The sequence below is a fragment of the Phocoena phocoena genome, chromosome 14 (assembly GCF_963924675.1).
Source record: "Phocoena phocoena chromosome 14, mPhoPho1.1, whole genome shotgun sequence".
Classification (NCBI taxonomy): domain Eukaryota; kingdom Metazoa; phylum Chordata; class Mammalia; order Artiodactyla; family Phocoenidae; genus Phocoena; species Phocoena phocoena.
In genome coordinates, this window is record NC_089232.1 from 36,975,342 (window position 1) to 36,999,153 (window position 23,812).

General features: G+C 39.2%; 1 protein-coding gene across 1 annotated transcript; it reads right to left on the reverse strand.

Moving 5' to 3' along the window:
* Positions 1-55: 55 nt before the first annotated feature.
* On the reverse strand, positions 56-22,646 carry MDH1 (malate dehydrogenase 1). Its single transcript, XM_065890705.1, has 9 exons — positions 22,185-22,646; positions 17,125-17,223; positions 16,198-16,294; positions 13,590-13,765; positions 11,607-11,729; positions 3,241-3,417; positions 2,665-2,778; positions 1,177-1,266; positions 56-409 (listed from the first exon to the last, which is right to left on the reverse strand). Exons 1-9 carry the CDS (start codon positions 22,185-22,187, stop codon positions 284-286), a joined length of 1,005 nt encoding a protein of 334 aa, XP_065746777.1. The 5' UTR covers positions 22,188-22,646; the 3' UTR covers positions 56-283.
* Positions 22,647-23,812: the final 1,166 nt, after the last annotated feature.

The following is a 23,812-nucleotide window of genomic DNA, read 5'->3' on the forward strand; positions in this document are numbered from 1 at the left end:
AGCTGGGAAATATGCAAGATTGTTTTCTGAATAGAAACAAAATATTATCTAGAAATTAGAGTCTGAATCATCTTCATTTGAATGTATGTTTATTTTAGAATGCAGCACTAACAGCATGATGATGAACTGTCACAAGTCTGTACCAGGAAGCACACAATCTTTAAAGTGTTGTTTTTCCACAAGTAATTTAAGTATAGCATTATTTTACTTGGTGCTAGAGTCAAAGACGACATTTAGATTCTTCAGCTTTGGGACACTTAGTAACACGGAAATGATTGTCTAGTCAGGCAGAGGCAAGAAATTCAAACGCAGTTTCTTTTTCTTCTGCCAGTTCCTTTGCAGTAAGATCCATCTTCTCACGCGAGAAATCATTAATAGGGAGACCTTCAACAACCTTCCAGGTCTTATCCTGTTTGAAAATAATTGCAAATAAGAGATTTATAATTTTTTTTTTAAGATTTTTTTGATATGGACCACTTTTAAAGTCTTTATTGAATTTGTTACAATATTGCTCCTATTTTATGCTTTGGTTTTATGGTCGTGAGGCATGTGGGATCTTAGCTCCCCGAGCAGGGATCCAACCCAAACCCCCTGCACTGGAAGGTGATGTCTTAACCACTGAACCACCAGGGAAGTCCCAAGAGATTTATCATTAAACTAGAATTGATGTTCCAGCAAGCAACAACTTAGTTTGAACTTAATCTAGAGAAGTATGTTTTAAAGTGTGATTCTAAAGAAGCAAATCAAAATCCAGATATTAACAGATAATTCTGATGAAAACAACACTTGAATCTGAAACTCACTGAATCTAGAAAAAAATCTTTAAATGAGGCTTTAATCAGCAAACGTAAAAAAGACTGACTTCAGTATAGTTATAATACAGAGCAACAATACTTAGAACCATTGCTTCATTTAGAAGTAATAGAATATTTGTAGATATCCAATATTAGAAGCATAATAACAAAATGTGTCTAGTGGGGAGAGTTGCAACTTGCCTTCCAGATTAATTTCAACATTTTAGTGACCTGAAGTTGTGCTTCACATGATTTTAAAATTGAGAAAAATGTCTAATTTAGTAAAGGAACAACTTTCTAGACTAAATTATACCATTATTAATAAAAACACACAACTGCTTTCCCAGTAGAGGACAGAGGAAAATAACCCAAAATACCTTACCTTGATTGTAACAGGGAATGAGTAAAGCAGATCATCAGGAATACCGTAGGAGTTACCATCAGAGATGATGCCCATGGAAACAAACTCTCCCTGAAAATAACAAATAACAATGTTTTACATTCTCATGGTGCTAAGGGATTCTGCTTCCCACTAGCTATCTATTTTACATTTGGTAGTGTATATATGTCAATGTTACTCTCTCAGTTCATCCCAACTTATGCTTCCCCCTCCCCGTGTCCTCAAGTCCATTCTCTATGTCTGCATCTTTATTCCTGTCCTGCCCCTAGGTTCTTCAGAACCACTTTTTTTTTAGATTCCATATATATGTTAGCATATGGTATTTGTTTTTCTCTTTCTGACTTACTTCACTCTGTATGACAGACTCTAGGTCCATCCACCTCACTACAAATAATTCAATTTTGTTTCTTTTTATGGCTGAGTAATATTCCATTGTATATATGTGCTACATCTTCTTTATCCATTCATCCCTTGATGGACACTTAGGTTGCTTCCATGTCCTAGCTATTATAAATAGAGCTGCGATGAACATTGTGATACATGACTCTTTTAAAATTATGGTTTTCTCAGGGTATATGCCCAATAGTGGGATTGCTGGATCGTATGGTAGTTCTATTTTTAGTTTTTTAAGGAACCTCCATACTGTTCTCCATAGTGGCTGTATCAATTTACATTCCCACCAACCGTGCAAGAGGGTTCCCTTTTCTCCACACCCTTTCCAGCATTTATTGTTTGTAGGTTTTTTGATCATGGCCATTCTGACTGGTGTGAGGTGATACTTCATTGTAGTTTTGATTTGCATTTCTCTAATGATTAGTGAGGTTGAGCATTCTTTCATGTGTTTGTTGGCAATCTGTATATCTTCTCTGGAGAAATGTCTATTTAGGTCATCTGCCCATTTTTGGATTGGGTTGTTTGTTTTTTTTGATATTGAGCTGCATGAGCTGCTTGTATATTTTGGAGGTTAATCCTTTGTTAGTTGCTTCTTTTGCAAATATTTTCTCCCATTCTGGGGGTTGTCTTTTCGTCTTGTTTATGGTTTCCTTTGCTGTGCAAAAAATTTTTTAATTTGTTTATTTTTGCTTTTATTTCCATTTCTCTAGGAGGTAGGTCAAAAAGGATCTTGCTGTGATTTATGTCACAGAGTGTTCTGCCTATGTTTTCCTCTAAAAGTTTTAGGCCCAATATAGGTTTTAAGAAGGAAAAAAAGTCACCTCTACCATGTGTGCTAGGTGCTTTCCATATTTCATCTCATTACCCTTACAATGCTGTGAGTTAGATGCCATGTAAAAGATGATAAAACAGCTCAGTAAGGTTATGCAACTTTCCCAAGGTTACTCAGCTAGTCAGCAGCTGAGGTGGAATATGAACCTAACTGGCCTGACTGCAAGGCTATGTTTTTTTTTTTTACATTATGGCATTAAAGGACAAAAATAAAAGAGTGGCCTGTGCAGTTCACTGAGCTCTCACCTCTGGGGTTCCAAACCAGATGTCTCTGACGTGGTCACAGATGGCTTTTGCAGCAGACATTGCACTGGACAGTTTTCGAGCCTTGATGACAGCAGCACCGCGCTGCTGCACAGTCTGGGTAGGGCAGGCAGAGACAGCAGTGTTATTCCTGGGGTGAAAGGCTGAAACCATAGCTTAATGTGTCCCCTCCAAAATCACTCAACTACTCCATGTTGACCTTACTAACCTATTTCACTTAGAAGCACCAGTCTTCCTGAAAAGTGAAAACTATATAACTGCACAGAAAGCTTTGCCACAATTCATACAAAGAAACAGATCTCTATAAGATAGCTGGATGACTAGAGGGTATCTAGTTTTTCCCACTTTAACAATCAATCTTGACTGCTACACAATAGATCAGATTGGATTATGACTGCCTTAGTATGACCCCCAAAGAAAATATACACTCATCAAATGCCTGCTGTCCTTGAGTTTCCTCCCACCACCCCTTGGGGACACACTCAGGTCAGTAATGTGGTGTGTCTCTCAAGAGTTCTTGATGCTTGGCTGTGAAGAGAGCCCCCGGATTTTTCTCACCGTGATGAATTCTCCCTTGAGCCAGCTGTCATCTTTCAGAGCTTCATAAACACCAACTTCCTTTCCTTGCAGTTTCACCTTGGCATGGTTGACATCTGGATACTGAGTTGAGGAATGGTTTCCCCAGATGATGACATTCTTTACATCATCAGAAATCACACCAAGTTTAAGAGCAATCTAGTTCAACAGAAAACAAATATATTACTGACAAATTTTTTTTTTTAATTTCAAATTGTGACCCGTTTGACAAACGTCCTTAAGATAAAAAGCCTCTGGGGCTTCCCTGGTGGCGCAGTGGTTGAGAGTCCGCCTGCCGATGCAGGGGACACGGGTTCGTGCCCCGGTCTGGGAAGATCCCACATGCCACAGAGCGGCTGGGCCCGTGAGCCGTGGCCGCTGAGCCTGCGCGTCCGGAGCCTGTGCTCCGCAACGGGAGAGGCCATAACAGTGAGAGGCCCGCGTACCGCAAAAAAAAAAAAAAAAAAAAAAAAGTTTAAATACAAAATATATATAATACTAAAATTGTAACAGAAGTAACAATCTCTAGCTGTAGGTTCAGAAAACACTTCAGGATCCTGCATGCCTTGTAGTCACATGAACATCAATTATGTTTTATAGTACAGTGGTACCAGAAAGGGTTAAAGTTATGTTTTGAAAGATCTAAATAAAATCAGCTTGCTTACTTTGTTAATCACTTGATAAGGTAATGTGAGGAAAAGAAATTATGGTTAGTTGGATGTATACAGGCATACCTCCTCTTATGGTGCTTCACTTTATCGCGCTTCACAGATACTGTGTTTTTGCAAATTGAAGGTTTGTGGCAACCTTGTGTTGAGCAAGTCTACCAGCACCACTTTTCCAACAGCATTTGCTCACTTCATGTCTCTGTGTCACATTCTGGTAATTTTCACAGTATTTCAAACTTTTTCATTATTATTATATTTGTTATGGTGATCTGTGATCAATGACCCTTGATGTTACTATTGTAATTGTTTTGGGGTGCCATGAACCCTGCTCACATATAACAGTGAACTTATCAATAAACGTTGTGTGTGTTCTGACTGCTCCATCCTCTAGCTATTCCCCTTTCTTTCTCCCTCTCCTTTGGGTCTCCCTATTCCCTGAGACACAAACAATACTAAATTTATGCCAATTAATAACCCTACAGTGGCCTCTAAGTCTTCAAATGAATGGAAGAGTTGCACATCCCTCACTTTAAATCAAAAGCTAGAAATAATTAAGTTTAGTGAGGAAGGCTGAAAGCAAGATAGGCTGAAAGCAAGATAGGCTGAAAGCAAGATAAGCTGAAAGCTAGGCCAAACAGCCAAGTTGTGAATGCAAAGGAAAAGTTCTTAAAAGAAATAAAAAGTGTTACTCCAGTGAACACACGAATGATAAGAAAAGTGAAACAGCCTTATTGCTGATATGGAGAAAGTTTTAATGGTCCGGATAGATGATCAAACCAGCCACAGTGATCAAACCAGCCACAACATTCCCTTAAGCCAAAGCCTAATCCAGAGCAAGACTCTAACTCCCTTCAATTCTGTGAAGGTTGAGAGAGGTGAGGAAGCTACAGAAGAAAAGTTTGAAGCCAGCAGAGGTTGGTTCATGAGGTTTAAGGAGAGATACTGTCTTCACAACATCAAAGTGCAAGGTGAAGCAGCAAGTGCTGATACAGAGGCTGCAGCAAGTTATGCAGAAGATCTAGCTAAGATAATGAATGAAGGTGGCTACACCAAGTAACAGATTTTCAATGTAGATGAACAGCCTTCTGTTGGAAGAAGATGTCATCTAGGATCTTCAGAGCTATGGGGGAGAAGTCAATGCCTGGCTTCAAGGCTTCAAGGCTTCAAAGGACAGGCTGACTCTCTTGTTAGGAGCTAATGCAGCTGGTGACTTTTAGCTGAAGCCAAGGCTCACTTACCATTGTGAGAATTCTAGGGCCATTAAGAATTCTGCTAAATCTACTCTGCCTGAGTTCCATCAATGGCACAACAAACCCTGGAGGACACCATATCTGTTGACAATGTGGTTTGCTGAATATTTTAAACCTGTTGAAATATTCACTGTTGAAACCCAGTGCTCAGAAACAAAGATTCCCTTCAAAATATTACTGCTTATCGACCATGCACCTGGTCACCAAGAGCTCTGGTGGATAATGTGCCTGCTAACACATCCATTCTTCAGCCCATGGACCAAGGACTCATTTTGACTTTCAAGTCTTATGATTTAAGAAGTACATTGCATAAAGCTATAGCTTCCAGAGATAGTGATTCCTCTTATGGATCTGGGCAAAGTCAATTGAAAACCTTCTGGAAAGGATTCATCATTTGAGATGCCATTAAGAACATCTGTGATTCCTGGGAAGAGGGCAAACTGCCAACATTCATTGGAAGAAGTAACTGCAGATATGGTGGAAATAGCAAGAGAACTAGAACTAGAAGCGGAGCTTGAATATGGGACTGAATTGCTGCAATCTCATGATAAAACTTTAATGCATGAGGAGTTGCTTCTTACGATGAGTGAAGAAAGTAGTTTCTAAAGATGGAAACTGCTCCCAGTGAAGATGCCGTGAAGATTGTTGAAATGACAAGAAAGGATTTAGAATAGTATATAAACTTAGTTGATAAAGCAGTGGCAGGGTTTGAGAGGTTTAACTCCCAATTTTGAAATTAGTTCTACTCTGGGTAAGATGCTATCACACAGCATTGTATGCTACAGAGAAATCATTTGTGAAAGAAAGAGTCAATCAATATGGTGAACTTCACTGTGGTCTTATTTTAAGAAATTGCCACAGGCACCCCAGCCTTCAGCAACCACCATCCTGATCAGTCAACAGCATCACCATGGAGGCAAGTCCGCCCCCCCCCGCCCCCCGTCAGCAAAATGATCAGGACTTGCTGAAGGCTCAGATGATGGTTAGCATTTGTTTTTCTTTCAGCAATAAAGCCTTTTAAAATTAAGGTATGTATATATTTTTTAGACATAATGCTATTGCATACTTAATAGACTACAGTACAAATACAACTTTTATATGCACTGGGAAACCAAAAAATTCATTGACTTGCTTTATTCTGATATTTGCTTTATTGCAGTAGTCTGGAACCAAGCCCACAATATCTCTAATGTATGCCTGTAATTTGTTCCTAATTAGATAGCAGAATTTATAATGATCTAGAAGAGAAGGTTTTGGAAAAAAATTTTAAAAAGCTGATGTATTAGGGTGACATCGTGAGTGACTTTTCTTTCCTTTATGTTAAAGTAAGAATGAGAGAAAAAAATAGTTGTACCAGAATCCACAGCTTTTGCACACATAAATAACAGCAGCACTGCATCAAAGCTCTGGTTGTGTATTCACCATACAGCAAAGGGAATACACTCTGATATTTTAAAGAAATTTTAAAAACAAGGATACCAATAGCTCCAAACTGGAAACAGCTCAAAAGTCCTTCAAGAATGGTTAAACAAAGTATGACTATTAGCATAATTGACGCCATCTCAGGCCCTTACAGTTTCTTCTACCCTTTAAAACTGACCTGTGAAGTGAATCACATCAAGGGCTTTGTAGTTAATAGATACTGTTCAATAAACATTAGGACCAGGTAGCCTCTATGCTCTGCTGGTCCCCAAACAATGATGAAAACCTTTCTTGACATATTCCTGGCGCCCATGAGGCTAGTTATCCATTCATAAATCTTAACTTAGAAATGCATGTCCTGTTTCAAAGCACCTACCCCCATACCCTATAGAATCGTTCCCGTGGTCCCTCTGCGGTATGAAGTGCAGCTGCAAATGCTTCTGGATCACTGTCCACCTGATCCTGATCCCACCCTATGAGTAAGTCACCCTATAATAAACTGATCCATTGGTTATATGGAGCTGCCTGCCTCATTTTAAGGTCTCAAAAATACCTTCTCAGTTTGGTGGGCACTTTTTGTTCCCTCTGTCCTTCAACACCAACTGTGGTACATTCATACAATTAAATAAATAAATGGAATAACAATAAAAAGGAATGAACTACTGATACATGTAACAACTTGGATGGATATTAAAGGCATTAAACTCAGTGGAAAAAAAAAAACCCACAGTGTCAAAAGGTTACTTACTGCACAATTCTATTTTTAAAACATTCTCGAAATGACCAAAGTACAGCGTTGGAGAACAGACAAATGGTTGTCAGAGTTTAGGAAAGGAGAGGGAGTGTGTAACTATAAAGAGGCAACATGAATAGGACTTCTTTTGTGGGTGATGGTACAGTTCTGTTTCTTGAAACTATGGTGGTTATAGTAATCTATATATATGATTAAATGTCATAGGATCATCCATAACGACACAAAAACTGCAGAAATCTGAGTAAAGCTAGTTAACAGTGTTGTGTGTAGTTTAGTCAATTTCCTAGTTTTCATAATTCTCTATAGTTATGTAAGATGTCACCACTGGGGGAAGTGGGTGATGGATACATGGGATTCTCTGTACTATTTCTGCAACTTCTTCTAAGTCTATAATTATTCCAAATTAAAGAGTAAAAAATAAAATGACAACCAACCAACCAAAAGGAATGAAGATTAAAAAAGCCATTACCTAAAATGTTTGCAATGCCTTGACTCATCTTCATGGTAATTTATTCAGTCAAGTAAGAAGCAAGTTGTGCTTACTTTCACTGACCCTTAAAATAAGTCGAGACTCATTTCTTAAGTCCTCAAATAGATTTAAAAAATAACTTAAAATTCTTTGTTCCTGACATTTAAAATCACTTCTGATCTAAACCCTGCTTCATTTAGAGTTCTGCAAGTATTAGGACTATTAACTACCATATCAGTCTTCACAAATTATTTGGATGGTTGGTTTCTGGGGTACCCAGCTACTGATCTGCTTAGTGGTTGCGGTAGAGTGGTGTGCTGTGCAATGAGTACCATTTTCTGTGTGTGCCATGACCTGAAAGGACTTGCAAAGAACTGTCCTCACTTATATTTAGCTGGCATCATTGAGAAAAAGGAATATTTATACTGGGGTAAGTGAGCCAAGATGTATATAATCAAAAACTTAGAAACCATAACTCTGCTGAATGTCAGTTTCAGCTGCTCCAAAGTAGGGTGAGGACAAACTGCCTGCAGGCCTATCCTCCCTACAGGAGGCTCCCCTTACTTCTTGTGTCCTATTGGCCACGTCCTCTTATTCTTTGGATCTCCTGAGCTAATCCACTTCTGTCTGGATAGCAAAGGCCAGTACTCTGCACCCAGAGTTTCTGAGAATATCATGCATGTCAGAGCTAGTCTAAACTACCATGTACCCAGGCTAGCAGTTCTTTGCTCCTTCAGACACTTTCACGTCTGTCACACAGATCTGTTAAACAGTTTTTGATTCATTCTCCAGCTCTAGTAATTTTCTTATCTCTGATACCACCAAACTGGTTTCATTGCCAAATTACCTGGTCAGCAGACAACATACGTAGCTCTGGTCTGCAAATACACAGGGGATTTCTGCAGGTGATAAACAGTCACTAGGTAGCTAGGAGCTCTGATTTCCAAAATAAATTATGTAAGACCAGTATCCATTCATGTAAGAAAAATTAATCTTTGGGTTTGTTACTTTTCTCATTGGATTAATAGCCTCTATAGGAGGAGGAAACTTCTAACAGCATTCACTGTACCAGACTGGCATGCTGGAACACCTGCCAAAGTCAAAGTACGATGAGATGGCTCCTTCTTTCCTCACTCAGACTTTCACCCCGCAAGCAAAACTGCTGCAGGCACTGGGACAAAGTATTATTTAGCTGTACTTCTGGAAGCAGAATTTTCCAATGCCTGCCTCCACCAAGGCCTCAGGTCAAACAGCAAAAATGGAAATTTGTCGGTGTCATCATTTTACCTCTTTTTTCCTGTTGTAACTAAGTGAATTGCCATCTGGTAATCCAGAGTCCACAGATGCAACAATTATGATGATCTTTTCCTTCATAACTGTTCTACAGTATCCCATCTCCTGCCTCCAGGCATTCAAACAAACTCCCATTTCTTCCCAGCCCCTAGACACTGGCTAAATAACAAGGAAAAAGACACAGCTCACAGCCCAAAGCCTCTCAGGAAATATTTGCAATTTAAGCTTGTTATCCAAAGACCTTCTAAATTAACTGAGAGATTTCTGAGGTGTGACTCTTCTCAAACCTCTTAATCATCATCATCATTATCAATAGTAACTAGAGCAGCCAACCTTTACTGAGTTTTTACTATGTGACAGGCACCAGGATAAGGTCTTAACATAGATCTTATCTCAGTTAGTTCACATAACTACCATCTGAGGTAGATTCAATTATTATCCCATTTTATAGCTTGAATATACTTTCTCAGGGTCACAGAGCTAGTGAATGGATTAGGTCACTTGATCCCATTTTGTAAGAACACACATGAGGGTCTGGAGTCAGGCAGACCCTTTTACTGACTCCAACATTTACTAGCTGTGTGACTTTGAGCAGGTTCCCTGACCTTTCGGGCTTCACATTTCTTATCTGTAAAACAGTAATAATAACAGATATCTCATATGGCTACTATGAGAAGTAAATGACAAGTCAGATATAAAGCATTCAGCTTAGTGTAGAAACTTAAATGTAAATACTTTTCTCCTTCACTGGGCCCTCCAGAGCTAAAAGCTCTTAGTTTAAAGCAGTGGTTTTGTTAGCTAGACAGTAATAAGGAAGGTATGGGGTTAAACTAGAGGATGTCATGTCTTGCAGGAGTAGAATACTGGGCAATAAGAGAAACTGTAACATGCACTAGACAAGCTTAGGTTAAGAAATAGAGTGTGAATTTCAGAACCCTTCTGTTCTAAGGAGATTGGGAGAAAGGTGAACTACGACCTCCTAGGTCTTCAATGTGGAAACAAAGAATAGGTCTCAGTAATTAATGATTTTAGAAAGAACAAAGAATGCAAGAACAAACAACTGTTATTAGGCATGAGAAGTAACCACAGCAAAGATAACAAATCAGTCATAAAGACTCCCTGTTCTGTCCTATTTGGAAGGTAAAGATCAGCCTGATACACATTCTTGAGCTGTTTTGCAGTGTCCAAAACCCCTCAAGCACTCAGGCACCAGATTAACTGGAGCCTAAGGAATGAGCCTTTGCTGACCGCTGTGATTTCACTCAACTAGGCACCTGGATTTTGTCAACCTAGGGTGACCTTTGCCTCATTTTAATGCTAAAATCTCCACCCCAAGGGCTGGAATTTCTGCCATTTTTGAACATGCAAGGCATGTTATGTTTGAGCATGTTGTTGTACTGCACAAGTGCATCTAGAACTCCACCTTTACATTGAAGATTACACTCACCCTTTCATGAATATACATGTACCCTTAGCTTAAAATGTCCCTGATCTGGCTATTTGGAAAGACAGTGCTTTGAGAGCTATCTACCTGTTTCCTTACTTGTCACAAGGAATAAACACTTCTGCTTTGACTGAAAGTACTTGGTATGTTCATTGGCGATGCACCCCAAGTGATGGACCCACTGAATCTGGTAACAGTTTTTCAACTTAGACCTCACACCATCATTTGGTAAAAATAGTTTTCTTGAAACTCAATAATGTTGTCTTCTCTAGAAGAAAAAGAACTAAATTCATAGACCTATCTAGCAGATGAGCTATGGATAAGGAGGATGGCCAGAAAGGCGCTAGGGAAAAGGAAAGAGGTTATGTCCAAGAACTAGAACTTTGTCATGACATCTAAGGGCACTGGGATTGTCTAGATCTGAGAAAGCCTAGGAAACTAGCACAGATGAGTGGCACGGCCTCTAATTAAAAAAAAGCTATTGTTAATACCCTGGTCACTCACTGCTTAGCATATTTATCTAAGGCTCCAAGGGATGAGGAAACTGGATAACAATTGAAATTTAGCTACTAAGTAGTGAAAACTAAGAAATTTTATGGAAACATGTAGAGTATGAGGATATAAAAATGAAAATGAAATTAAATATAAAATCAAGCTCGAATGCTTAGCAGTAGGGAAAAAAGCAGAACCACATATAATACACAAAGCTCAAGTTTTTCAATTATAATCTCCTATACATCTGACAAAAATAATTTGTGTGCCGTCATATGAATTATCTATGCTTATGACTAATTTTTAACCACTGTACTAAGAGGACATTAGCAATGATATGTAATTAAAGTTAGGAAATGAAATATAGTTGAGAAAATTAAGTACAAAGTTCAGCTGCTTTAAGAGAGAGATTTAAAGATGTCCTAAAAAATTAGAATAGCTTCCTACTAAAACAAAACAAGAGAAAAGCACAAACTATGATTCAGCTACTTTAAAAGTGAGAGAAAAAGGGTTTAAAGTTGAACATTCATAAGATTTGAAAAGGCATCTTTCTTACCTGAGCTTTAGCTCGGTTGTGATCCAAACGAGTCAAGCAACTGAAGTTCTCCTTGGGGATGGACGGTGCCGACTTGGAGGCAGTCAGGCAGTTGGTATTGGCCGGGTTTCCCACCACGATAACCTAGGATGTAGGCGAGGCACAGCAGAGCTACAGACCATAACTGATTAACTAAACCAACTTAGAATATGACTGACATGTAACATATAGCCTTCGTACCAAGTCTGTGTACGCTAAATATGTATAGTTATTATTGCAGTTTCTAGTTTCTAGTAGCTTTCTATCCTCTGTTCTAATAACTTTTCCCCCTTGTTAGTATTTGGTGAGACTACTAAAAACATTTACTAAAACCACCGTTATGTACACAAGTCATTTTGTTTTCTGCCAAAACAGAGACAGCATTTATCTAGTTGCCATAAAAAACTAGTAATCTAGGGCTCTATCTCAGAGTTCTATTCAATCATAAAAGTTTTCCTTATAAAAGTAGTCCAAGAAAGAAATTCTACTTGAGAAGTTTACTTTAGGATAATGATTTGCCCTTATGAATGAAAAGTGTTTCTCAGTTTTGCCTAATCCTAAGAATTAACTGGGTTAGTTGCTAAAATACCAGGTCCCACCATTTCACACCCATTGAATCAATCTGTAGGAGAAAGCACTTCAGACTTTTCTCTTTTTTTTTTGGAGGGGGTAGGTATAGGATGCAGTGAATTACAATACAGCATAGGAAAATGTATACATGAACATGTTTTACAAGTCTTAAAAATCTTTAATAAAATGATAAAAAAACTTACTGTGAAATTATATCAAACTTACAGAAAAGCTGTAAGCATATTACAAAGACTAACTCCCACATTACTTGTACCCAGATTCTCCAATTTGCCCTAGCTCTTTCACTTTCTGTGCACGTGCAAACGTGCGCACACACACACACACACACACACACACACACACACACTGCCCTTAGTCTTTTTTTTTGGCCTATTTGAGGGCAAGCTGTAGATATGATACTCCGCTATCCCTAACTACTCCACTGTCGGTGTATATTTCCCCCAAGAAAGACACTTTTGGCTAAGAGGCAATTACTATGCAAGCAGTACTACAACTCCAAGCAACCTTGTAATTTTTTTACTAAGAGACCTGGGGATTTCTACCCATCTCATTTCTATTATTTTCTGTTAATGACTACAGAAACTAAAAGTTAACTATTTGAAATAAAGTCTGCAGAAAGCAAAAATTCAGGTGTCTATGAAGTATTATAAAAGATAGAACATTATAAATGGCAACATTAAAAAACCTTACAAAATTTTCTTTTACCTTTCTTTGAATTCAGAATTGGGTGGAAGAAGTGTATCAAAACCAGAAAAATCTCTAACTAGCAAGCCCTTTTGCTATGACAATTAAGTTCTAGGTAACTGATACTTAATTGGTAAAAAGAGGCTTTACTGTAATAATAACACAAATTTAGAAACCAAAATAAATAGGTTGAACACAAAGAGACAGAATAGGAAGTCATACTGACTCAGCTCCTCAAGAGACGAACATATCGAAATTCCTCTGGACTTGAGAAAAAGTGAGCATTCAGAAGCCCCTACCTCCTGTGACTCAGAACAGACACAGCTTATAGCCATCTCCCTTCACAATCACAAACACAAATCCAAATGTCTGAAGAAATAGTCCCACACAGCTAAAAGGCACCAGAAAGTTCTGTGCCTTCTCTATAGGTTTACAAACTAATATTAAATCTCCATGTCATGGTAATAGGCAGAATATTTTTGAGCCCCTCAGAATACAGATTTCCACTATATGAACAAAACCTAGAAAGGGAGGGCTAATGGAGCAAAACTCTGTATCTGTATTTACTGACCATCGCACAGAACTGGAAGAAAAAAAAAAAGGCAAATACTTTCATTTTCACTTAAATGTTGAAAGCAGAAGTTTCAAATGCTGATAATAAAAAACCCAATAAAATACTGCATTGGTCACCTTAACTGACTTCTTGGCATATTTGTCCAAGGCTGCACCCTGGCATTTGAAGATTTTCACATTTGCTTTGAGTAAATCTTTCCTCTCCATGCCATCCCTTCTTGGCATGGAGCCCACAAGAATGGCCACATCCAGGTCTTTGAAGGCAATCTCTTCTTTATCTGTTGCGATGACATCTGTGAACATGGCAATAAATATGCAGAGCTACTTAAACGCCAAAGTGTGAGGTTTTCTTTTTCATACTGAATCTACCCAGTAACTCTTTCACTTTGTAGCAAATGTTTACTTTTACAAATCACATTGATCAAAGTTTTAGGGGCCTAAAAAAAGAAAGGCAATATATGAATTCAACAACCATAACATCAGCAGAAATGTCAATACATATGTTTTGCTTTTCCTATTTCAATAATTATCTTAATTTCAAAACTCTATAGCTTTTATCTTTTATAATGATGCAAGGTAACTTTCAAGGCAACATTAATTATTCACATTAATTACCACAGATAACACAAAAGAGAAACTAATTCACCTAACTTTTAAGTTATAATTACTTTAATTCTAAGATATCAATCAAATTAAAACAATGCTTATTGAGAAGTTTTTGCAAGGAATAACACTAAGAGATTTCTTTTGTCAAATTTAAACACTTTACACATGAAGACAATGAGGCTTAAAGAGATTAATTAGCTGCCTATCAAAAAGGAGTGGGGCTATAAGTCAAGATTGGTCCAGATTTCAACCACTATGCTGCAGTGTCAGTCCAATACACCACCTGCTTTTTGATTGAAGAACATACAGTTGACCCTTGAATAACACAGGTTTGAACTGTGCAGGACCAGTTATATGTGGATTTTTTTCCCACAGTAAATACTATAGTATTGTACAATCTGAGGTTGGTTGAACCTGTGGATACAGAGGATCCGTGAACAGAGGGCCAACTATAAATTGTACTTGGATTTTCCACTGCAGGGAAGATTGGCACCACTAAGCCCTGAGTTGTTGAAGCGTCAGCTATATATCATGGCTTTCTTTTGGTGACTGTATTAAAAAGGCCATGTGCTATATAGACTGTTTGTGTCCATATAAAATTCATATGTTGAAACCTAATTCCCAGTGTGATAGTATTAGGAAGTAGGCCCTTTGGGAAGTGATTAGGTCATGAGGGGGAGCCCTCATGAATTGGATTAGTGCCCTTATAGAAGAGGCCTCAGAGAGCTCCCTCACCCCTTTTGCCATGTGAGGACACAGTGAGAAGATGGCTGTCTGTGAACCAGGAATCGGGCTCTCACCAGACACCCAATCTATTGGCTCTTTGCTTTCTGACTTCCCCGCCTCCAGAACTGTAAGAAGTAATTTCTTTTGTTTATAAACCACTCAGTCTATGGTATTTTTGTTATAGCAGCCCAAAGGTACTAAGGCAATCAGGATACAGTGTTGTCACTGATAAATTTTTAGACCAGGAACTTGTGTCAGTCAGGCTTCTGTAAGTCCCCAAATAGGTATACATAAGAGCACCAGCTGGAGAAAAAATATCCATCTTCTTCCCTGCCATGCACCCTTATCTGCTGAACCTTCCCTTCCCATCATATTCACAGCTGACCAAGGACAAGCCAACTGTAACCTGGGCCCACTAGAGAGAGCAGAGAACTCTGTAGAGAAGGGAATAAAAATGGAAAAAGCAACAGAGGAGGTTGATTTGGAAACAGTGCGTGAGGAAAGGGAGCCAGCAGAATAGCTTGGACAGGGTAATGCATTCTCTTACATAACTAAGCAACCAAATGATTGAGATGGCAGAGTACCCCTTCTACTAAATGTTTATTGAACAGATATATGAATTCTGAGCATTGTTTCTCTTGGGCGTGTTTACATTTTTGATTTGTGCAATCCTCTTTGAGAGTATTATTAATTAATCCTTACCCTCCCTCCCCCCAAAAAAGATGATGAAGGTATAGCTAAAGAAAAATATTCAAATTAGTTTACAACCTGACCTAATATTTTAATGGACCTTTCAACCAAATTTAGGATTTCTGTCTTACATTTGTTACTTGTTCATTGAGTCTCAAAGGCTCTTAGCAGAAGTCTTTCTCAAACCATGGCTTTAGGCTTTCTCAAACCATGTAGTATAGGATTAGAACAATGTATATTATATCTTAACCTGACAACTGGCAGATGGAGTGGGACTATATATGGGGACCAAACAATTTCTAGTCCCCAAGCAGCATATGGTTCTGGAAAACATCATTTAGAGTTGAAAAAGTTCTCCATTACAGGACACTACTATTACTATTTAAATAGAATTTAAATAATAACACAGTGTGGACAATCTCAGGTGGATAACCCTTGTGCAATATTATACTTAATTGGTAAAATAAATTACATATAGGCATGTTGGGAAAAAAGTATAATCTTTTATCTTATACAGGTTATTTCACACTTATACCCTTATTTATTCTTGGTATATGTCTTAACAAGTAGTTGTAGTTCAAAAAACAAAAACTTTTTATGAAATAATTTCTAACTGAGAGGCCCGTTAACAAAACTCTAAAATCTGTTTTTTTAAAGATATAAAATACTATAAAATCCCTTGCTCCTCCACTCCCCAACTCACCTTTCAGGAGGGGAAGGGCACAGTCTTGCAGCTCCATCAGGACACCATCCAGGACACCCATCATGGGAGTAATATCCAACAGCACGAGAATGATAGGCTGCCAAATAAATAGCAAGGACAGCATCTGTCAGTGTAGGTTATGTCACTTAGTCACAGAAAAAGTCCTTTCACAGAGTTTTTGCTAATTGGTGTGTATATGTGTATAATTCCCATTAATTAGTCATAATTATTTTAGGAAGTCAGGTGTCTAACATCAGGTGTCCTTTAAAAAGGAATGCTATAAAACCAGCAATGGTTTGCTAAACACAGTAAGAGGAATCACCATTACTGAATTTTACAGGAGTACATGGAAGAAATATCAAGTTGAAGTGACATGCCACACCTTGCTCTTGTTGTTGATGGCTGTATATCTAATTTCAGTTCACAGAGAGCTAAGCACAGTATCTGGCATGAAGGAAGAACTTGATATCCGTGGGTGAAGAGAATGGATAAATGAATACTGTATGAAAGGATTTTAGTGTACATTAATCAGACCTGCTGGAATAGGGGGTGCCTGCTTCAAACTGGGAAGCCTATGTGCCTGTCCAACTCTTTTGGGTCTTAAGACCATTTATGAACAAGAAAGTGCTGATTCAGCAACTTTCTCTCCCACGTGACTCTCCCTAACAATTACTGTCATTATGATACCTGCTGGCTGCACCAAGTCAACTTAACAGTAGGCGGAATAGTTCTAATTTGCAAAGCATTTTCAATGCCCAGAGAGGTGCATATAAATAAGTTACCAGATTCCACTTATAGCCGTGTGCCTAATACATTTGTTGGGATTATCCATTCCTTTACCATTTAAACATTTCTTTGCAACTAAATACAGGGTTTCATTGAAAATGTTCTTACTTTTACTTAAGATTTACAGACACTTGCCCCTACCTGGTCTTTACCGAAGACAGATCCATTTCCAATACTGTATAGCAGTGAATAAGCAATTTGACCAGCTGCTCCAGTCACAAGGACTCGGATTGGTTCAGACTGTAATGAAAGAGACCCATTAACACCTTATTAAAAAATGCTATTTTACCCTAAAGATATTCAGAATTTTCTCTATAATAAGACAACCACATACTTTAAAAGCTAATCTAAAATTTTAAAGACTCTTCGCATCTGGCTTAGTAGAAGACGTTTATCCCAGACTTGTCCTAGTAAACACAGCATGCACAAAGCAACTAAGCAATTTCTGGAACATGTGTCCTTTGGCTGCACATTTATGTGGTGTTATTTAACTCTCCCTGCTGTCTTGGATTTACTTACAAAATCTTATCCATCTTTTTTAGCATATTTTACCACTAAGATAGGCCTAACGATGTTGATGTGCATTATGTGAGGATACAAACCCTGGCGGCCACTAGAACCTTACAAATCCAATCCTCTTATGCAAATTCCCCACTCCTTTCTGCTGAAAAGAATCCTTCACACCAGAAAGAGGAATAATAGCGGTTAAAATTTTCCATTTAGAAGGAGCCAGGAAGTTTTTACAAAACTATTAATCGTGATTCAACTTTACTTGGAGGAAGGAAAAATAAGCTTATATTTATTTAAGGAGAAAGAAAAATGAAAAAATGTTAATATCTGGATTGTAAAAAATTTTAGCATTAATAAATAACAGTAACAACGTGTGGTAACAGTTAACAACCTGATTTTAAGGGAAAATTAATATTAAAGGAGAGGAAGGGGAAAAAGTACAAAGAACATGTTAGTTATAATAGATGGAAGTCATCTTATAGACCCTGAATAAAATATGAACATATGGACAAAAAATATATATAACTAATTCAAAGTGATGACCCTGAGTCATTAAAAATAAGTTAAATTAAGCTCAGAGAATTAAAAAGATAGAAATATTTCTACTAAATGGAGCTGAACAAAAATGCCTGGAAACTTAATGGGTAAGTTTAATTAGATGGAAAAATTCAATCAAGGGAATTGTTCCTTTCTCTGACAATACTGGGTAAATGTACTTCCACTCTGTGTCACCTCTATAGTTACCCACACTAGAGAAGTGGCTGAAGTGACTGGGGATAGAGGATTAGATTTCTTTATATTTAGAATTCCCTCTTAGAGAGGGGTCATGCTTCTAGGATAGGAGACTATGACCTGAAGGTTCCTTCTAACCTTCAAACCCTAACCTCTGGAGGTCAGCAGCACTTAGCAATCTGGTACCCATAGAATTCAGAGGAAGAACAGTCTCAGGAAAGTGTCAACTGTTGTAGAGAAATGCATCTGAACACAGCAGACTATGTATGTGTTTCTTCTTCAGAGAGGTGACCAGGGTGAGAGTGGAGAAAAAGGGAAAAAACTATGGAGTTTCTTCCTGACCTTCTGGGTCTCTTGTCCATACTCTTCACCAACTTCCCCTTATGCTTTAATATCTCTAAATATACAAAATACGATAATTCCCCCAATAATCCAATTTTAATACAATACATATTTATGTTCCCAAATAGACTTCAGGTTTTATAAAGAGCACTGTTATTGTATATATTTATTTTCTATCACATGGTCTTTACATGTTTTAAATTCTGTCATTTTCCCCTCTTTCCTTGAAGTATAGCAGGTGAGGAAAAAGAAATAGAGGAAGAAATGATTCCCCCTCCCTCTTTAGAATGCAAGCTCTTTAAGGACAGGGGCTTTGTCTACTTTATTTACTGTTGTATCCCAGCTGCCTAGAACAATGCCTGGCATGTAGTTAGAGCTCAAACATTTGCTAAAGCTCACATATTTGCTGGATCTTGTAAAATTACTATCAAAACCTTGGAAATGTAAAAGAATTGTTTGGAAGCAAACCCAACATGCTTTAAAAAATTATTTTATTCATATATACTTGCATTGAGAAGGCTGGAAATAATGACAATAGTTCCAGCTATGGTTAGCAAAATTATTTATGTCAGTAGTTCTAATGAAAGTCTTCTTTTATTACATAACTTGTACTATTTTAGGCCAGAGACTCCATTAGTGAACCATATGCAAGAAACAAGAGGATAAGCCAATTTTTTTAAAACAGGGGGCTAGAGAGGCAGTAGAGTGTGACAGTTAAAGAGATGGCCTCTAGAGCCACACTTTCTGGTTCAAATCCTGATTCCTCAACTCAGCTGTATGTTCTTAGGCAAGTTACTGTATTGTTTCTCCATAGTAAAATGGAGATAATAATAGCAGCTACCTGACAAATAAGGTAGTCATAAGGATTGAGAGAGTTAACATACAAAACAGTAAGAACAGTAAGTAGCAAGCACTATAATTATAGGTCTCAGGTTTTTCCTCTAAGGACTCTTGTAGCCTGAGGCTGTTACTCTCCACTAGACTGTGAAACTTCCGGGAGAACAGTCTGCCTCTGACTCAAATTTGCACTCCCATATAGCATTCAGCAAGGATTTGTTGAATGAAGGAAAGTTAGAGTTAAGAAAAGCATAAACACATGCTACTTCAATGAAAGCAAGCTAGGATAAGCAATGAGGGGAAAAGTAAACATTACTATCTGTAAAGCTTAACCTCCCAGAAAGTCAGGTAGATGGTTAGAAAAGAATAGTCAATTTTAGGCATTTATTTTAGCTACTAAAAAAATGGGTTCCAAGTACCACAGTCCCTAGTGAAGGGGTTGTGGGCAACTAATGAACAGGCACAAATTCCACCTGAGCAGTTTCCTTCTTCTCTATCACTGAGCAAATTATTTTCACAGGTAGGTGATTCCATCTTGTTAAGAGTAGTATGAAGCCCAGTGTCTGAAATGTCTGGCGATGAAACAGGAAAGAAGTGCCTATTTGGTTCTGTCTGCTCTTTGCAACGTTGCAGTAGAAAAGCAGGAGGGTGGGAGATTCCCACTGACATTTTCACAATGTTACAGTGTGAAGATAGGTTACTATTCTTTGCTTAGATATCTGGGCAGTCTGCCAAGATCCAAGGAAGGACCGTCTTTGCTCTTGGCAGGGCACTAATGACCTTCGTGCAGATGCAGGCTCTGTCTTGGGCATGTGTTCAAGTCTCAGTTGTAAAGCTTGAATTTAAGTGTTCCTTCTGTTATTCTACAGAAAGACCCATGTGTTCCTTTTTTACTTTCTCATTTATATATATTTCTGTAATATAAAAGACGAACAGTATTCAGATTCCTTCATACAGTTTATTCTTGCTTGTCATTCCCTATGGACACAAGGAAAGAATTGACTCCTTGAAAAAAACCTGATTTTAATAGCTTACCAAAGATGGTTCTTTTCTAACTCAGTGATTGTTCACACACTCTCCTGAGGAGGCAAGGAGACTGAGTCATGTGAGAATTTGCCATCAGTTTCAGCAAAATGGCAGGAGGGTTCTTCCTCATGGACATTATTTGGTGCTGGAGTGACCTTCCTGGGGTGAGGCCTGGCTTGATATACGGTGTAGAAAAACAAAGCAAGAATGGGGGCCCAGGAGCTTTCTGTGACCTTGGGACAATCATTTGACCTCACCAGGTTATGTTTTAAGATTAGAAGAAATAATTTCCAAATTCCCTTCCAATTCTAGAATTACAATATTCTCATTGTAAAACCATCAAGTAATATAAATGCTGATATATAGTTTAGTTTGTATTTGCAGTATGAGCTTGTATCTTCATCCAGAACCTCAGCAACTAAAAATAAATTTTCAGAATGACTTGATATGTGTCTGAATGATACAATATGGTAAAATGGAAAGTATGCGAGATCCTTGGGGGCAAACTGTTGTATGACCTTGAGCAAATCACATTCTTTTTCGGTTTCAATTTTAAGATGGTCAAGATTTTTTTTTAAAAGGTTACATCCAGTTTTAAAATTATTAAGTCTGAGGTTCTCTGATAATAAGTACCTCTGCTTTCTTGCTAAGATTACTAGGTCAGAAACCACTGAAACCATCATTTAAATGACTAATTATGTTATCTGACAAAATAAGTAGGAAACCTAGGTTTAACACTTACTGAGAATTAGAAGCTGTCCCCACTGGCTCCCTTATGAAGGTGGAAGAAGTAATCCCCTTGCCCTGAAAACACGTCTTTTCAGGTTCTGGAAATGTTCCAATTCCTTCAAATATTTTCCCACATTCCCCACTCATTTTAGTATTTTGAAATAACAGAGGAAAAACAGTTTCAACTACAAATACAGTACTGAAGCAATTTCTCTCAGTTTGATGTCAAATGTCACCTTCAAACAGCATGCTGATTATTCCTACGTCAGTACCCTCACCAACCTCCCTTCTCTCCCTTTCAGCAGAGACAAGATATCCATATCTTGGTATCCAAAGCTTCATGACACGATGGTTTTATTGTGTAACATTTAAAAGTAGTGGTTCTAGAATTCCTAACACACAGATCAGTAAAAAAAAATGTACTAATTATTTGCATAGGGGCACCGTCACTGCAACATGTCCAGGTACGACGAAAGGAGATCAATGAACAGGTTTTAAATAACATTTCGTGAAATTAGATATGGCGGAAACACTTCTCCCGAAAACGTAGATCGCAATCCCGAGCATCTGGTAAGCACTACCTTTGCAGTGAGGGCCTTGTGCTTTCAAGGGCTTTGTGACAAAAGCCCTTAAAAACACTGTGGGCTTAAGAGGAGAAAAAGAGCTTAGGGTCCAACACCCCCTCTCATTTCAAACCTTATCGTCCTTTTCAAACCCCTATACCGTGCTTTGGAGAAAATCCGCAGCTTCGTATTCTGTACCCCCAACATGCAGAAGGACTGAGATCGCGCCTCTCCAAGGACAGAGATGTCTCTAAAGTCCTTCTAAGAACCCCCAGCTGTAAATCAACCCCTTCCCAACTACTGGGTCCCTGCGACAGTCCCCAGAAGATGAGTCGGGGCTTTCCAAAGGGCGCGAAGGACAATCCCTTGCACAGCCTTCCCCCAACAGTCCTTAAAACGCAAGAAACTCCACACACGGGCGCGAAGGTCGGAGGTGGGCAGCATGCAGAGGCCCACACTCACCATGACTGGGAACTGCGCGGACACTTTTCTGCACCTGCAAAATGAGCTTCAGAGAGTCCGGTCACCTCTACCGTGGAACCGACTCGGAAAAGGCGAGTGATGTTAGAAAGAAAAGGCTCGGCTCCCGGCTGCGGAGCCCTCTGGGAACTGTAGTTTAAGCAGCCCTAATTCTGGCGCAATCTCCAACGCATTTCCTTCGACTGTTGAACTACACTTCCCGAGGTCAGATGGTCTTCTCACGCCCTGCTCCTTGCGCTCTTCGTCGATTGCAAAGTAGTTCCCGAGGGCGGGCCGCTGTGATTGGAGGACGGCGACGAGCGGAGGATTTGGGCTTAGGAAAAAAGGACCTGCCGGATGGCGCCTAGCAATTGGCGAGAGGGGAGGCCTGTGTAACTCGAGGGTGGAGAGACAGAGCCCTTAGCTCCACCGCTGTCCCGTAAGCTGCTAAGACTTTATCCTCCCCTCAAGGGTAAACGTGGGAGGTAAAGAGACCTTCCGCTGCGTAAAGCCGGTTCGACCCGGAAACAAAATCTTTTTTAAAACTATTCACAGTCTGCGGGGGCGGGAGGAATTGAAGTGTAGAGAAGACTGGACGGCTTCGCAGGTTGCTAAGCGACGAGGTGGGAGAGCGCGCGCACGCACGGGCCGCTGAGGAGTACCTGAGGGATCCGTGGCGCTGCAGCTCAGACACCTAGGCGACCGAGCGAACGCGCAGCGTCTTCACGTGTCCTTCTTCACCGCCCCGGTAGTGTCCAGTGACGCGGTGAGGGGTTTGCAGGGAAGCACCCTCAGAGACGGCCGGGGGCCGCACATCTTCCTCACTCCGGAGGCAGGTGAGTCCCCGCCCGAGGCTAGGGTCTTTCAACCTTAGGGTCCGGTGTGCGGTTGTGCGCCGTCTCGCGTTGCGTTTATCGACCCAGGTGCTGATCTTCTGCGCGGATGCCTGCGAGCTCGCCGGTCCCTCTCTGCGTGCATAGTGTTCGGGCAACAGTGTTCTGGATGGCGTAGTGCCCTGAAGTTCACGCCACCTCCCCGCAGTAAGATACAGCTTTTCTCAAGTTAAGTGAAAAATATTGAGCTCCAGCTTTGTGGGAAATGAGCCCCTCCCTTCCAGGAGTTCACAGTCTAACTTTTTCTCGAAGTCTTCCGTGAATGTTGACACTTTTGTCCGTTCTTTTTTGGAAACTGAATGCTCTTTAAACCATCTTGACCTTTAAATTATGCCAAACCTGCATTTCTAAGGAAAGCGTGGCAGCTGAATGGGAGACACTGGTTATTTCAGTCAGTCTCAGCTGGTAAAATAACGAGGTTTTCGTTTAAAATTAGTGCTGCCCAGGAAAATTGTGCTCACTGAAACCTTGTTTCATGTGGATGTTAAGATAAGAGGAAGATGTGATGATCTGGAATAGCATATGTGTAATGAAATGAAAGAAATATCTGTATTAGAAAACATTGGTGTAACTTCTGGTTACACTGGTGATTGAATGCCAAGTGGTATCTTTCAGTTTTTCTCTTCAGTTTTGGAGGGTTTGCTATTGTGTGAAAGAAATAGAACCTTACTTTCCAACTTGATCTATCAATAGCATTTATCATAGCTTAATGACTCTCTCCTCCTTGAATAACTATTC